This window comes from Dipodomys spectabilis, unplaced genomic scaffold (assembly GCF_019054845.1).
Source record: "Dipodomys spectabilis isolate Male_0828 unplaced genomic scaffold, ASM1905484v1 ptg000635l, whole genome shotgun sequence".
Taxonomy (NCBI): domain Eukaryota; kingdom Metazoa; phylum Chordata; class Mammalia; order Rodentia; family Heteromyidae; genus Dipodomys; species Dipodomys spectabilis.
The window spans coordinates 619,115-633,851 of NW_024871312.1; the positions used below are offsets into that span (position 1 = coordinate 619,115).

At 40.6% G+C, this 14,737-nt stretch overlaps 1 protein-coding gene across 1 annotated transcript in view; it reads right to left on the reverse strand.

The window, feature by feature from the left end:
- Positions 1-780: 780 nt before the first annotated feature.
- Positions 781-14,737, reverse strand: part of Piwil4 (piwi like RNA-mediated gene silencing 4) — a 34,612-nt gene continuing 20,655 nt past the window's right edge. Inside the window, exons 12-21 of the mRNA XM_042671518.1 lie at positions 14,112-14,223; positions 12,522-12,706; positions 9,423-9,495; positions 7,864-8,064; positions 5,764-5,867; positions 3,831-3,901; positions 2,365-2,518; positions 1,295-1,414; positions 1,054-1,201; positions 781-929 (exon numbers count right to left, since the gene is read on the reverse strand). Coding sequence (XP_042527452.1) covers positions 813-929; positions 1,054-1,201; positions 1,295-1,414; positions 2,365-2,518; positions 3,831-3,901; positions 5,764-5,867; positions 7,864-8,064; positions 9,423-9,495; positions 12,522-12,706; positions 14,112-14,223 — 1,285 coding nt within the window. The 3' untranslated portion in view covers positions 781-812. The remainder of the gene's footprint in view (positions 930-1,053; positions 1,202-1,294; positions 1,415-2,364; positions 2,519-3,830; positions 3,902-5,763; positions 5,868-7,863; positions 8,065-9,422; positions 9,496-12,521; positions 12,707-14,111; positions 14,224-14,737) is intronic.

Here is a 14,737-nt window from a genome sequence, read left to right on the forward strand (position 1 = left end):
TGGCTGATATTAATTGAAATAAAGATACATCACAAGAGCAAGTGGGTTGGGTTTTGATAAAACTAGACAGTGATGAGGGGTTCACTTAAATGCCAACTTAAAATCCCAGCAACAATAAACATGTGTGATGTTCTAAATTTCTTTATCTTCTAATAATTATTTAAACTATTCCAAAAGATGGTCTATAACATTACTTAAGAAAGCCACTGGGGCTGAGAACACCGCTCGGGTGGCAGATCACTTGCCTAGCAAGCACAAGCCCTTGGGTTCAATGGCTCATCAGTTCAGGGAGGGAAATCAGACACCACTCACCTACCAGCATGCACACAACAGGCACTACTTAACTTTGTGAGATCATTTTAGGTGAGGGGATATTTTAATCACATGCTACATTAAGACTTTACTCCAAGCATAAAACTTAAAATATTGTACCATGTTTGTGTGCACATGTACACTCTGGTCCTGTGTCAGGGCCTGGGCACTGTCCCTCAGCTTTCAACCACTTGAGTCACTGCTCCACTTCTGGCTTTTGGTGGTTAGAGAAAAAGAATCTTAAGGACTTTCCTGCTGGGGCTGACTTTAAACTTCACTCCTCAGATGTCAGCTTCCTGAGTAGCCAGGATTACAGGTGTGAGCCAATGGCTTGTCTTTATAACTTTTTCAAACTAAGGCATTTGTAGTTTTTTCCCCTCAGAAGTTAAAACTAAGCTTGAACCCTTTCCCTCATGACAGCCTTGAGCTGTTGGCAGATTTGTATGAAGTGTATCAACTACTTGTTGCATTTGCATGAAGTGATGCTGATGGCGATGTCATCAGAGGTAGAAGAGACAATCAGCCAGGCCCAAGCTTGGCTCCTTGTGGATGCTCTGTGCCACCAGAAAGGTCAGCTTGTGTGCGTACTGGCATGGTGCTGGGACACTGATCAGACCCTGAGGAAGGAAAACAAGATGATAATCAAGAAATAACCTTGTTCTCTGAAGCACTTGTTTTCTTTCCAAGTTTTGTCCAGCTAGATGGGACTCTTGAGCACCATCAGTAAACAGCCTTACGTACCTGCCAGTTATAGTACAGGTGGCAGAGTTTGAATGTCAGTCTCTGCATGTGGTCAGGCTTCAAGCTGTTGTCATCATAGATGATGTTATAGTGGGTGGGGCTGACAGTTCCCCCACGGGCAGTCTGGCTGACCAAGTAAAAGTCATACCTGAAGGTCATAAAATGAAATTAAACAGAATGAGCCCAAACCTAAGGAAGACACATGAATACTCACTAAAACTGATTTTCCAGGATCTCTTACCACTCAGGATGTGTTGCTTCTGAATCTACAACAGTGCCCAGAGGAGGGTTCTGAAGGGTGCGACTCACTTCTGTAAAGAACCGGGGCATGCACTTCTTCCTGACCACGAGCACAGACAGCCTGGGGGCAAAAGTCAGGAACAGAAAAGTAATCCATGTAGTTTTGTAATCTTAATACTAAATAAATAAAATTTACCAGAAAACACCACAAAACAAAGAAAGTACTGCCTTCCTTAAAATAGATGGTTTTCATTAGCTACAAAAAGTATTATGCCAAATCATTTGGCTCACTGATGTTTAAAGGGCAGGAAGAATGTCCTTGCCGGTACCATGGCTTGAACGTGGAGGCCTTGTGTTTTCTAGGTTTGCTTGCTCATGGCCAGCTCTCTGACACTGAGAGTCTCTCCTCCAGTCCAGCACTTTGCTTCTAAGCTGGCTTTGAACCACAATTCTCTGATCTCAGCCTCCTGAGTAGCTAGGATTATAAGCATGAGCCATGGCACCCAGCCCTAATTTTGCATTTTTAATATCTTTCTTGCCTTTGCCACTTCACATTCTCACCGAGGAAAATTCTGTACTGAAATGCTGAATGTACAAATGCAATGAGGGAGCGGTGCTGTGTTCAAGATGGTCTGATTTCCATCTGTAGCTTGGATTTCTTTCATGGTTCCCACACCTTCCAGCACTTTTCAGCACCATAACTCAGCACAGCAACTCAATGCCTATAATTTATCCTCATGTATTACTTGTGCCTTCAATCTGAAACCACAGGTTGTTTTCTAGGCACATTAACATACTTTTTATACATGGTAAGCACAATAAGCATCTTTATTTGACAGCAGCCCTGAAGACTTTCTGTCTGTGTCTGCTGCCTCCGAGGTATCTTTCTCTAGGCGACCCACCTGAAGCCCACAGCTTCTGTTTGCAGTCGATGTGAGGCCGTCCTGACCACTCACAGAAAACCCATACAGCCACACTGGCACAGTGCAGAAGCATGCTGCATAGAAAGTCGTGTTTGTGCACTTTGGTTTGGACATGCTATCTTTGGAAGTGGCAGAGAAAGAGCAATACCTGGTACTTGAACCGGATTCCCTGATGCTGCTCAGCAGCTGTGGGACTTCATATTCAAGAACTGTTTTTAGCTGGCCATTCCCAACACCATCACGATACACGATTATCCGTGCTGGCAAATCATGGTTGTGCTTGAACCATTTTTTCAGTGCTCCTGCAATAGTTGGTGTAAGTAAAGAAGGATGCCAACCAAAAATAGCATTCCCACATATTTTGGTGTTTTAAAAATACTTTGCTATTTCAGACACAAACAGCAGTATCTAATTTGGTTTACTATCTAATTTGGGTAATTCAGAATAGAGAAATATCAAGGTTGTGTTATAGTCTAATAAGAATGGAAGATTTTAAGAGCATCTTTCATCTCTATTTGAGGATCTCTATGACATGATATATTCTTAAATTTAGCATATGTCTTTAGTCCAATTTTTATATTTAGGCAACAAATTCAAATTTTAATTTATTCGACAGACAAGTGCCTAAAGCCATATACTCTGGGCCTGGGCGCTGTCCCTCAGCTCTTCAGCTCAAGATAAGCGCTCTATCACTTGAGCCACAGCACCACTTCTGGTTTTCTGTTCATTTATTGGAGATAAGAGTCTCACGGACTTTTCTGCCTGGGCTGGCTTTGAACCGAGATCCTCAGATCTCAGCCTAGAATTACAGGGATGAGCCACCAGTGCCCAGCTTCATTTGCCTTTTTCTTCTAATCTTCAACTTCTCAGTAGATATAGACTTTGCTATGTTTGTACCTTTTTCTTCCCTAATGAGAATAAATATGAAAACATATGAAAATGACTTCTCCACCTACTGTCAGTAGAAACTAAGAGTAAGAATTGTATGTTAACTTCTACACAATAACAAGTGCTAAATTTACCAGCTTTTGAAATGAGGGGCAAAGTAATAGAATGCAGTAATTCTTTTTAAGTACGTATTATAAATATTACTTTAGAAGAGTTTATTGTAAAAATTCATTTTAGTTTGATAGAAGCTAATCATATATCCAAGATGATCAAAGTGCTCACCAAATTCATTTAAAAAATTATCACCCCTGCTTACAGCTTGGAAAATACACACTGGAGGAGAGGAGATCTGTACACAGTTGGGAGTCCTGCACTGCTAATAGGGTCTCCTTTCTCCTCTGCAATCTCTCCATCTTTTCCTGTTGTGCCCACTTTGCCTGTAAGCATGGAAATGCTAGAGCCAAAGACTCGTCTCCTGTGTCTAGACTTACACAGCTCTGCCATACACCTACTTTTTCTTTTGGCCTTCAGACTGCTTTCCAGAGCCCACCAGCGGTAACAAACTTCCCTCCCTTTTCAACTTTTTAGCTGTGAGTCAGCACATAAATCTGGGATCCCCAATGAGGTGACAGTTGGCAGGTTTAGTGAGTTTGCTTCTGCCTAGCTGGTCTGTTTATAAGCTTGTGAAATTTGAGTCAGCCCACCCTGCTGCTGTAATTTTAGTACCAGTCATGAAGACTTTCAAACAGTCTGCAATATTGGCTGTTGTTTTCTGAAGGATGCAGCGAGAAAACCACCTAAAGCAAGCAAAAGATAAGAGTAAGGTTCAGCTTCAATATTCCTACTCTAAATATGTAGTAATACTAAATTAAGAAGTAGACATGAAAATCAATGTTCATAATTTGGTATATGTTATGTGATCACAATTATATTAAAAAGAACCTCATCCAAGAATCAATTTATTGTTACTTTGAAACCACAGGGTTGGCACTGGGGTGCCAGCCCTGGCTACTCCCCAGTTACATGGGCTGGCTATGTGAACTTCATCTTAATTTCTCCAATTGTACCAAAGAGATTGCCAAAACAGTCAAATACTTACTACCTCCAAGGTCTGTGATAAACATTAAGCTCAATGATATATACAAATATTTAGGACAGAATTTGGAATATAGTGAACACTAACAGAGGCTGCTGTATAATAATAATAATTGGACTATTATTAATTATTATTGGACATATTAGTTTAGCAGTAGCTCTTATGCTTTTAAAATCCTCAAGAATTTCTCAGGCATTAGCCTCCATTTCTATAGGTGATTCATTTGAATTTAGCCATCAACCTATCTAAATTTAAGAAGTTCTCATGATAAAGTCATTAGTTAAAAGCACTTGGAAAATGAATATCACAACATAATATACTCTATGGTTTGGGTATAAAATGCCCCCTAAAAGGCTTGTGTGTTGTAGGATTATTCTTTAGTAGGCAGAGCTATTGAAGGTGACTGGATTGTGAAGGTGCTAATTCTATCAATAAATTAAACCACTGAATTAATGGCTGAATGTTACTAGGAGGTATGACCTACATTTGAAGATGGTCACTGGGGTCACCTTTGCTCTCTGTCTCTCCCCATCTCTCTCCCCACCCCTTTATGTACTCATGCACTTACACACATACACTCACATATATGCACAACACATATACACATACACTCACATATAATCACACACACTCATATATATACACATACATATGCACACATATACATACAGTAATATATACATACGCATACATATATGTACAGATACAAGTACACACACATAGATAAAAGCATTTGAAAACTACCCATGGATCAGAGTGTCTCCATGGAAGTCTAGAAGTCTGATGGACAACTTTCAGTACATTTTTGTAGTAAAAACCAAGGCAACATATATACATACATACATACACACATATTATATATTATATACATATATGTATATATAGGTTTTTTTTCTGTCAGTTGTGGAACTTGAACTCAGGGCCTTGGCACTGTCCCTGAGCTTTTTTCCTCAAGACTGGTGCTCTACCACTTGAATCGGAGCACCACTTCCAGTTTTCTGGTAACTAATTGGAGATAAAAGTCTGATGGACTCTCCTGTCCAGGCTGGCTTTGAACCATGATGTGTGGCAACATACTACACCAATATTGTAAAAAAAAATTTGTGCCAGTCCTGGAGTTTGAACTCAGGGCTTGGGATACTGTCCTTGAACTTTTGTGCAAGGCTAGCATTCTACCACTTAAGCCACAGCTGTACTGCAAGTTTTGGTGGTTATTTATAGATAAGTCTCACAGACATTCCTGTCCAGGCGGACTTCAAATTGTAATCCTCAGATCTTAGCCTTTTGAGTAGCAAGGATTATAGGTATGAGCCACCAGAACCCAGAGAAAAATATTTTTATATGTAAGTATTCTTTATAATCATTAAGTGTTAGTGTTTAAAATGAGCAAATCATTTACATTTTTTCATTGAACTACAGTTAAACGTCTAGTTGAAGCCAGGCATGATAACACATGCCTGTAATCAGGCACTTGGGGGTTGGAGGATGACAAGGTCAGCCAGCCTGGGTTATAAGCCTGATAGACACAGCCTGATAAGACCGCAATAGTTACTTTAAAAGTACCTGGTGATTCTGGGGTTAACACTGGCCACAAATCCAACCACCACCTCCTCCTTGTTGAAGGCATCTTTACAGAGATCGATACCAACCACCATCAGGGACTTTAACTGAAAAAGTAAATTTGTCATGATTTAACTCAATTATATTTAGCCAGTGATTAGTATGATTACTATGACTTTGTTATGATTAATTTCAATATGAATAATGACTATTGTGAGTAATGGTTAAAATGACTATTTTTGTGGCAGTACTAGGGCTTGAACTAAGGGCCCTGTGCTCTTGCTTAGCCTTTTTTGTTGTTGTTTTTGTTGGTTGTGGGGCTTGAACTCTGGGCCTGAGCTCTATCCCTCAGCTCTTCAGCTCAAGGCTAGCGTTCTACCACTTGAGCTACGGTGCCACTTCTGGTTTTCTGGTGGTTTATAGGAGATAAAGAGTTTCATGGACTTTCCTGCCTGGGCTGGCTTTGAACTGTGATCCTCAGATCCTGAGTAGCTAGGATTACAGGCATGAGCCACCAGCACCCGGCTTCTTTGTGTGTGTGTGTGTGTGTGTGTGTGTGTGTGTGTGTGTGTGTGTGTGTGTGTTGGTTGTAGGGCTTGAACTCTGGGCCTGGGTGCTATCCCTCAGCTCTTCAGCTCAAGCCTAGCGCTCTACCACTTGGAGCCACAGCGTCACTTCCGGTTTTCTGGTGGTTTACTGGAGATAAGAGTGTCACAGCTTTTCTTGCCCAGCTGGCTTTGAACCGTGATCCTCAGATCTCAGCCTCCTGAGTAGCTAGGATTACAGGTGTGAGCCATTGCTGCCAGGCTTAATCTGACATTCAAAAAGTTGTCTGCAGTTACTGAATTTTTTTTTTTTTTTTTTTTTTTTGGTCAGTCGTGGGGCTTGAACTCTGGGCCTGGGCGCTGTCCCTCAGCTCTTCAGCTAAAGGCGAGCACTCTACCACTTGAGCTACAGCGCCACTTCTGGTTTTCTCGTGGTTTATTGGAGATAGGAGTCTCACGGTCTCTCCTGCCCGGGCTGGCTTTGAACCGCGATCCTCAGATCTCAGCCTCCTGAGTAGCTAGGATTACAGGCGTGAGCCACCAGCGCCCGGCAGTTACTGAATTTTTTAAGTTAAGGATCCATATTATTAAGCCAGAACCAGAAAATTAAAGGTGGAGGAAAGAAGATGATTCATGCTTTGCTTAAGTGACTCACTACAGGCCACTTTAACCTTCAGCCTCAGTGGGGCTGAATCTTGGGATGCCAGTGGCTAGGGTTAGGAGAGTGGTGGTGAATCTACTTTCCCTTACTCTGGCCTGTAGGAATATGAAGAGAGATTCCACTGTACTCCTTCAGATTGCTTCAGGTAGCCTGCAAGGGCATGTGTGTTCACACCTCAAGTCAATGGATGTGGGGGAAGGGAGGCTGAGGGGCCTACTCGTCTTCATGGTTATGGCGATGTATGGGAATGTGACATTCTTTACTTCTGGTTTTCCTAACTTCTTTCCATGCCTGCCTCAGGTGAGGAAATAAAAGAGGATTTTCTTAATTCCTGCTAGAGTTGAGAGGTCTAAGGGGCAGATCCTAGGTTCGCAAATGCTTTAAGAGCTGGGGAACCCCACGCAGGACGCAAGGTTACTTGAAAAAGTAGCACTCTGTGGAAAGTAGGTAAAAGTAGAGGCCACAGAATACAGACTTCAGTATAGCAGTTCCCCACCCCATCGCCAAGCAGATGAACTAGATTCTTTTTCATGAAAAAAAATTCATTCTTCTTCTATGTTAGCAGCTGAATTAAAATTCCTTGAGAAGAGGGGTCACGCTTCACCTTCTCTTGGGGTATTGCTGCAGTGGTTGTATAATTCCACAACCCAGGGCCCCCAAAACACAGTTGGTCCTGCATGTCAGTGAGTTTTGTATTTACATTGTATTAGCTATTAGAGGAGATCTAGAGATGATTTAAAGTACACAAGAAAAAGAGCATAGGTTATATGCAGATATCACATCTGCAGGTTTTGGTATCCTCAGGGGTTCCTGGAGCCAGCCTCCCAAGAGTATCGGGGGAGCCTACTTTGATTTAAAAGTTGTTCACTGAAAGGAAAAGTGTAATGGAGTCCTCACTGGAATCTCGACGGCCCACAGCTCCCCTCCGAGCTTACAGATCATCTGCATGGCAATCTTGGTGGCAATACTCATCATTATCCCCTGTCTGCTCAAGGTCTGAGCAAGCACACACTGGCTTGGGACCGGGCAGTCAGAGCTCAGGTATTTTTTAATGGAATCGTAACAGTTCTTTTGATTGGAAGGCAAAATACACATCACCTAAAGACAAAGAAAGCAACACAAGATGAAATCAGTTTACTTATGTCTGGGAAGAGTTTCTGGAAAAAAGTGAAGCCTCTAAACATCTTTTGCTCCTAAGTTTCCAAGAAACAATATTAATGTACCTACAGTTGTCTTAAATGGCCTTTAAACCACTGATAAATGAATCAAGCAAAGCCCTTCTCTAGCCAGTTCTAGCTATCTCTCTTTGCTTTCCCTTCCTCCTCACTTTTCTCTTGAATTGAATGTTTGTGTTCTCAAAGTCTCTTCCTATTACTGCTTTCTCCTATGGTCAGTTGGTTTTCCATGGCTCTGCAAGGCAGTGCCTCTTTTTCAGGAAATGTGCAACAAGGATTCAAGAGTAACTGCGTGTAACTTACCCTCCAATAGTTTAGGAAATGATACTAGCAAACATGGTAATGATAAAGAAATATGGTTACATGTCAGACAAGATTCTAGGAAAGGTATATGAAAGTTCTTTGTATATTCTCACAATGTTTCTCAAAGTTTTGTTTCATTTACATAAAAAATGAGCCTCACAGTGAGAATCCTATTCACTTAGTATAACATAGACATTTTTGTATGTGTATGACTGAAAGAGAAACATGGCTAATACTGTTTTTCATGAGATATGAACAAGCATGTTGGGAGGTGGGCTAAATGAACTGGGGAGGCTAAAGAGAAAGCAAAATATCAGGAAAAACAATGTGGTATCTGGGTAGGCAGCGATCTTGTAAGAAGAGTAAGAATATCCAGAATGTCTAAAAACTTGGAGTTTAGGGGCTGGAGGCTTGACTCAGTTGGTAGCATACCAGCCTATGGGTGAAAGTGTCAGATACAGAGTTAAGAGTTCTGGCCTCAAACAACAGCAACAAAAACAAACAACAAAGTTGGAGTATGGTTTAATCATACTTTAGCTCCACTCTGTTACACCTGCATGTAGTTGGTACAAACACACACAAGGTCACACATACAACTTTGGGAAATAAGGCAACTGCAAGTGTCCAACATGGTGGTACAGTGCCAGAGGAAATGGCTTTCATAGAAGATATAGTACACAGATGGCAGGGTTTCAGAGGAAGCAGAAACATGGAGCCATGGGTACCCTAATGAGAGTCAATTTAAGTAAAAGATGACCCTCAACAAGCTGGAAAAAAATGCAAGCAACAGAAGCTGTCAGAAGGCTAATAATAAACACTTAAACTGGTAGAGCTAAGAAAATAAAGCACTGACAAATAGTAATACTTTCTTAAGTATTTTAGGGAAATGCATAGTAATTTGCAAGCCTACCATGGAACAGAATATTCAAAAACATGTGTACTGTACATCAAAAAATCCAAAAAATGCCCTGAACTTACCAACTGAACATTAGGGTCCACATGTAGCTGAATAGCTCTAATGAACGCAGCTGTGTTTTCCTGTATGTTTATGCTGTAATAAAGAGATTAAGGTGTTCTTAGTAGCACATAATCATATGATATTAGAAGTAACATTAATGAATTTGCAAAGGACTAGTAGTTTTAGGGAAAAAGCCACTAATGAAATATAAAAATCTTTTGAAGATAAAATTGTTTCTCAAGATATTGTACAAGATATGCAATCAATCTTTAGTAACCATTTTTATTACCATAAACATTGTTTTGAGGCAAACGACACTTTTTCGCCTGTACAGAATGCCCTCAATTAATATTTATATTGTTCAAAACTGGGTTAAAAGTGAACTTTTGAAATTTACAAGCTCAGGTTATCAAATTCTAAAACAGGGCTCATATTAAAGCAGAAATATGACTTCTCTAGTACTGACTGTCTAAGACAATTTTAAAATGAAAGTTTCAGAAACCATCAAGTTAGTGAAGCCAAGGTATTCAACTATGTTCCTGCATAATTCAAGAAAATAAAAGGGGTGGTTTCTTTGGTTTGATTTTTTTAACCACAGTAGTAACCTGTTTTGGAGCCTGGACTAAGCAACCTTAATCAGTCAATCATGTAACATTATGTTAGGGGCAAAAGACTACAAACATAACTTCCATTTAAAGAACTTCTCAGCTGGGCGCCAGTGGCTCACACCTGTAATCCTAGCTACTCAGGAGGCTGAGATCTGAGGATCTTGGTTCAAAGCCAGCCCGGGCAGGGAAGTCCAGGAGACTCTTATCTCCAATAAACTGCTACAAAACCGGAAGTGGCGCTGTGGCTCAAGCGGTAGAGCACTCACCTTGAGCTGAAGAGTGCAGGGACAGCGCCCAAGCCCAGAGTTCAAGCCCCACGACCGACAAAAAAAAAAAAAGGAAAGAAAAGAAAAAAGAAAAAAAAGAACTTCTTGCCTTCCAATTAGGAACGTCATACATTCACAATAAGAAAAGGAAGTAACCACAGTTTTATAAGCATATGAAGTTCAATATAAAGAGGCACAACAATGAATGGGTTCTAAAGGAAACCTGCTCATTTTGAGTAAATTTGTGTTTCTTATTCTCAGCCACTGAGAATCAAACAAATAATAACTACTCAATCAATGTTCAAAGAATAACTAGGTGGCTTTACCAAAAAAAAAAAATCCTCTAAATAACCTTATGTAACAGAATCAACAAAACTTATTTTAGATAGTGTGTATGCGCACATGTGGGTGCATGCCTGTCCTGGGACTCAGAGCCTGGGTGCTGTCCCTGAGCTTTTTCGCTCAAGGCTGGTCTACCACTTGAGCCACAGCTCCTCTTCTGGCTTTTTAGTAGTTAATTGGAGCTATAAGTCTCAAGGACTTTCCTGTGCAAGTTGGCTTTGAACCTTGATCCATAGATCTCAGTCTCCTGAGTAGTTAAGATTACAAGTGTGAGCCACTGGTACCTGGCTAGATTTGTTTCTTTTAAAATAAGCCTTAAGGGCTGGGAAGGTGGCTCAGTGGTAGAGTGCTTGCCTTGCATGCATGAGGCCCTGGGTTTGATTCCTCAGCACCACATAAGCAAAAAGCTGGAAGTGGCGCTGTGGCTCAAGTGGTAGAGCGCTAGCCTTGAGCTGAAGAGCTGAGGGACAGCGCCCAGGCCCAGAGTTCAGGCCCCACGACTGGACCCCCCCCCCCCAAAAAAAATTAAGCCTTAATGTTTTGTGTATATATATATATATATATATATATATATATTTATAAATCTAGGAGAGGATAGCTTTATTATTTATTTTTTTGGGTCCGGTCGTGGGGCCTGAACTCTGGGCCTGGGCGCTGTCCCTCAGCTCTTCAGCTCAAGGCTAGCGCTCTACCACTTGAGCCACAGTGCCACTTCCGTCTTTTTTTCTTTTTGCTTATGTGGTGCTGAGGAATCGAACCCAGGGCCTTGTGCATGCAAGGCAAGTGCTCTACCACTGAGCCACCTTCCCAGCCCTATGTTTTATATTTTTATTTTCATTTTATGTTGGTCATGGGGGCTCGACCTCGGGACCTAGGCACTGTCTCTGAGCTCTTTTGATCAAGGCTATTGCTCTACCACTTTGAGCCACAGCTCCACTTTCAGTTTTCTTGTGATTAATTGGAGATAAGAGTCTTATAGACTTTCCTACCCTGGCTGGCTTCAAACTGTGTTCCTAAGATCTCAGCCTCCTGAATAGCTAGGATTACGGCATGAGCCACCAGTGTCCTGCTTTTATTTTGTTCTTGTTATTATAATGATGTACAGAGGGGTTACTATTTCATAAGTCAGGTAATTAATACATTTCTTTTTGAAGAATGTTACCTCTTTCTTTGCTCTTTTCCCAGTTTGGAGTTATTTCTATAATTGAATTTTGAAACATCATAAGATCTATCAAGTAAATCATGAAATACAACATTTATTTTTTAGTATCCTGTTTGCTGTTAAGGTTCATTAATAACTAATAAGGACAAAGGCAAAGGTGGCAAAATTTGGACTTACTAAGGATTTAGACCCAACTAAGCTGGGTGCCAGTAGCTCATTCCTATAAGCCTGGCTATTTAGGAAGATGAAATCTGAGGATCCCTGTTTGAAGACAACCAAGGCAGGAAATTATGATTCAAAGCAAGCTTAGGAAGGCATATCCTTGAGACTCTTATTTCTAATTAACCAATCAAAAGCCAGAGGTGGAGGTATGGTTCAAGTGGGAAAATGCCAGCTTTGAGTGGAAAAAGCTAAAAGATAGCTTCTAGGCCCTGAGTTCAAGCCCTAGTACTGGCAAAACAGAAAGATTTATTATACCCTAACCAATAATGAAAAGATTTTGAGGAATGAAACTTTCCTAAGAAGAACTGTGAAAATAAAAGTCTTCAAAGATCAAGGTAAAACATAGTCTGATCTTTATAAAAAAATGTTATCAAATCTGTTTTCTTGTAATGAATCTCTTGGTACTTTGTATTAGAAAATTTTTACTAAAACATAGCTTTTGCAGATAATGCCAGCCATTATTTCCTGCCTTCTAATCAAACCAAATTAATATATTGAAAGTATTCAATGCATTCTCACATTTTAGGGTAGCCCACATTAAATCCCATGGAACTTCCGACTCTTCTCAAACAGCTCAGAAAACTCTGGATCACATTCTCAGTTCTGTTACTGCATAAAATCAACCATTTATTCAAAGACTGTGCACTTAACATCTTGCAGGTTCGTATATCCTTGGACCAATCAGCAGCAGACACAGGTTGACACTGAGTAAATAAAGATCATAAAGGATGGGACAGATTTATTTAGGCAGCAATTGAGACAATATGAAAGGGCTGTTTGTTCCAATAGAATAATTTAAGACAATTTTTTCTTTAAAATATGGTTAATTCCTGTTTATTACAGCAATATGGAGGCCTACATTTTAGTGCTTTACAAGGTTCTGGAAATCAGTTTTCCCCCCAGCTTTTCCAATAAGGGTAATTTGGATGGATTATCAAAATTAAATGATGAAAAATTTCTATATGCCAACACAAAACACTTGATGCTCAGTTATATTAGAGATATGCCAGTTTACTGTACTCAATAAAGACAAGAGAACTTTTTAAAGTGAAATGAAATACAATGGCCTTAAAGGAAAAGAGTGAAGAATAATGTAATTTTTACATGTGATATGTTCATTTGCCAATCGAAACTCTCAAGTGGCAGCAGATTGTTTGTTCAGGTTTCAGTATGCCTCTTAAGTACTGTCTGGAGTGACAGCTATCATTTAATTTGAAAGATTAACAGACACAACTGACACAGCAACTGAAAACTAACTGTGGTAAAAGGAAACATAGTCTGTTAGCTATCTTTCACCAGAAAATTGATTTTTTTCAAGTAGTGGCCCTTCCTTCCTTCCTTCGTTCCCTCCTTCTTTCCTTCCTTCTTTTAACTATGTCATTTTCTAACGAACCTAAACCGTGTCTCCTGGGTGCTGTAATTTTCAGTCAATTAAGGTTATACTGAAAAGGAAATCATGGCAGACCTTAAGTCTTAAGAAAAAAGGGAGCTGATGGGGCTGGGAAGGTGGCTCAGTGGTAGAGCGCTTGCCTTGCATGCCTGAGGCCCGGGTTCGATTCCTCAGTACCATATAAGCAAAAAGAAAAAAGCCGGAAGTGGCGCTGTGGCTCAAGTGGTAGAGCGCTAGCCTTGAGCTGAGGAGCTAAGGGACAGCACACAAGCCCAGAGTTCAAGCCCCACAACCGGACCAAAAAAAAAAAGAAAAAAGAAAAAAGGGAGCTGGGTGCCAGTGGCTCATACCTGTAATCCTAGCTACTCAGGAGGCTGAGATCTGAAGATCGTGGTTCAAAGCCAGCCTGGACAGGAAAGACTGTGAAACTCTTATCTCCAATAAACCACTAGAAAACCAGAAGTGGCGCTGTGGCTCAAGCTGTAGTGGCTCTGTGGCTCAAGCGGTAGAGTGCTCGCCTTGAGCTGGAGAGCATAGAGATAGCACCCAAGCCCAGAGTTCAAGCCCCACGACCAACCAAAAAAAAAGAAAGAAAGTAAAAAAAGGGAAGGCAGGGATATGGCCAATGAGAAACCTAACAAATATTACAAGCCCTCTATCACTCTGACTAATGATCAAATGTACATATTTCCAAATAAAAATAAAATCACAGCACTTACTATGTGATCTTGCATTAATATTTTTTCTGAAGGCACAATCCGGCCTGTCAGAGATACTTGGTTTCCAAAATTTAATCCCCAGGTCTCTAGCTCAAATCGAGCAGCCTTGTTTCTGTGGGCAGAATTATTTTAAATCAGTATTTATTTCCCTTACCTTTGTTTTAACTAGAGATATAATTATAGATTACTGAATTACTCAGGGGCCAATCTCCTGTCTTTAGTGCTTCTAGCTCCTGTTTCTTGTCATTTTTTTCCCTGCTAAAAGAAATTGCAAACAGTTGTGCTTGTTGGGGTTCCTCAGGAATGGGAACAGGTTCCCTGTGAGCACTGACTGGAAAAGATAGCTTTGAACCAGGAAGGCCCAGGCTTAATGCCCAGATCTAACCTGAGTAACATGTGACCTTGAGCCACTATTACATATTTCAAAGCCTTGGTTTTCTCACCAGTAAAACACAAATATAAGGAAAGTGGCTTCTTCACAGACTTGATGTGAACAGGCAAATATCTAAGAAGTGCTCATCGTACGGGCTGGCACATGTTGTGAGTGCAATAGATGTGAGGTACTGTTCCTAGTAAGAAATTGTTAACAGGGAGATACCGCAGAGCTTCTGAATGTGAAACTGTTG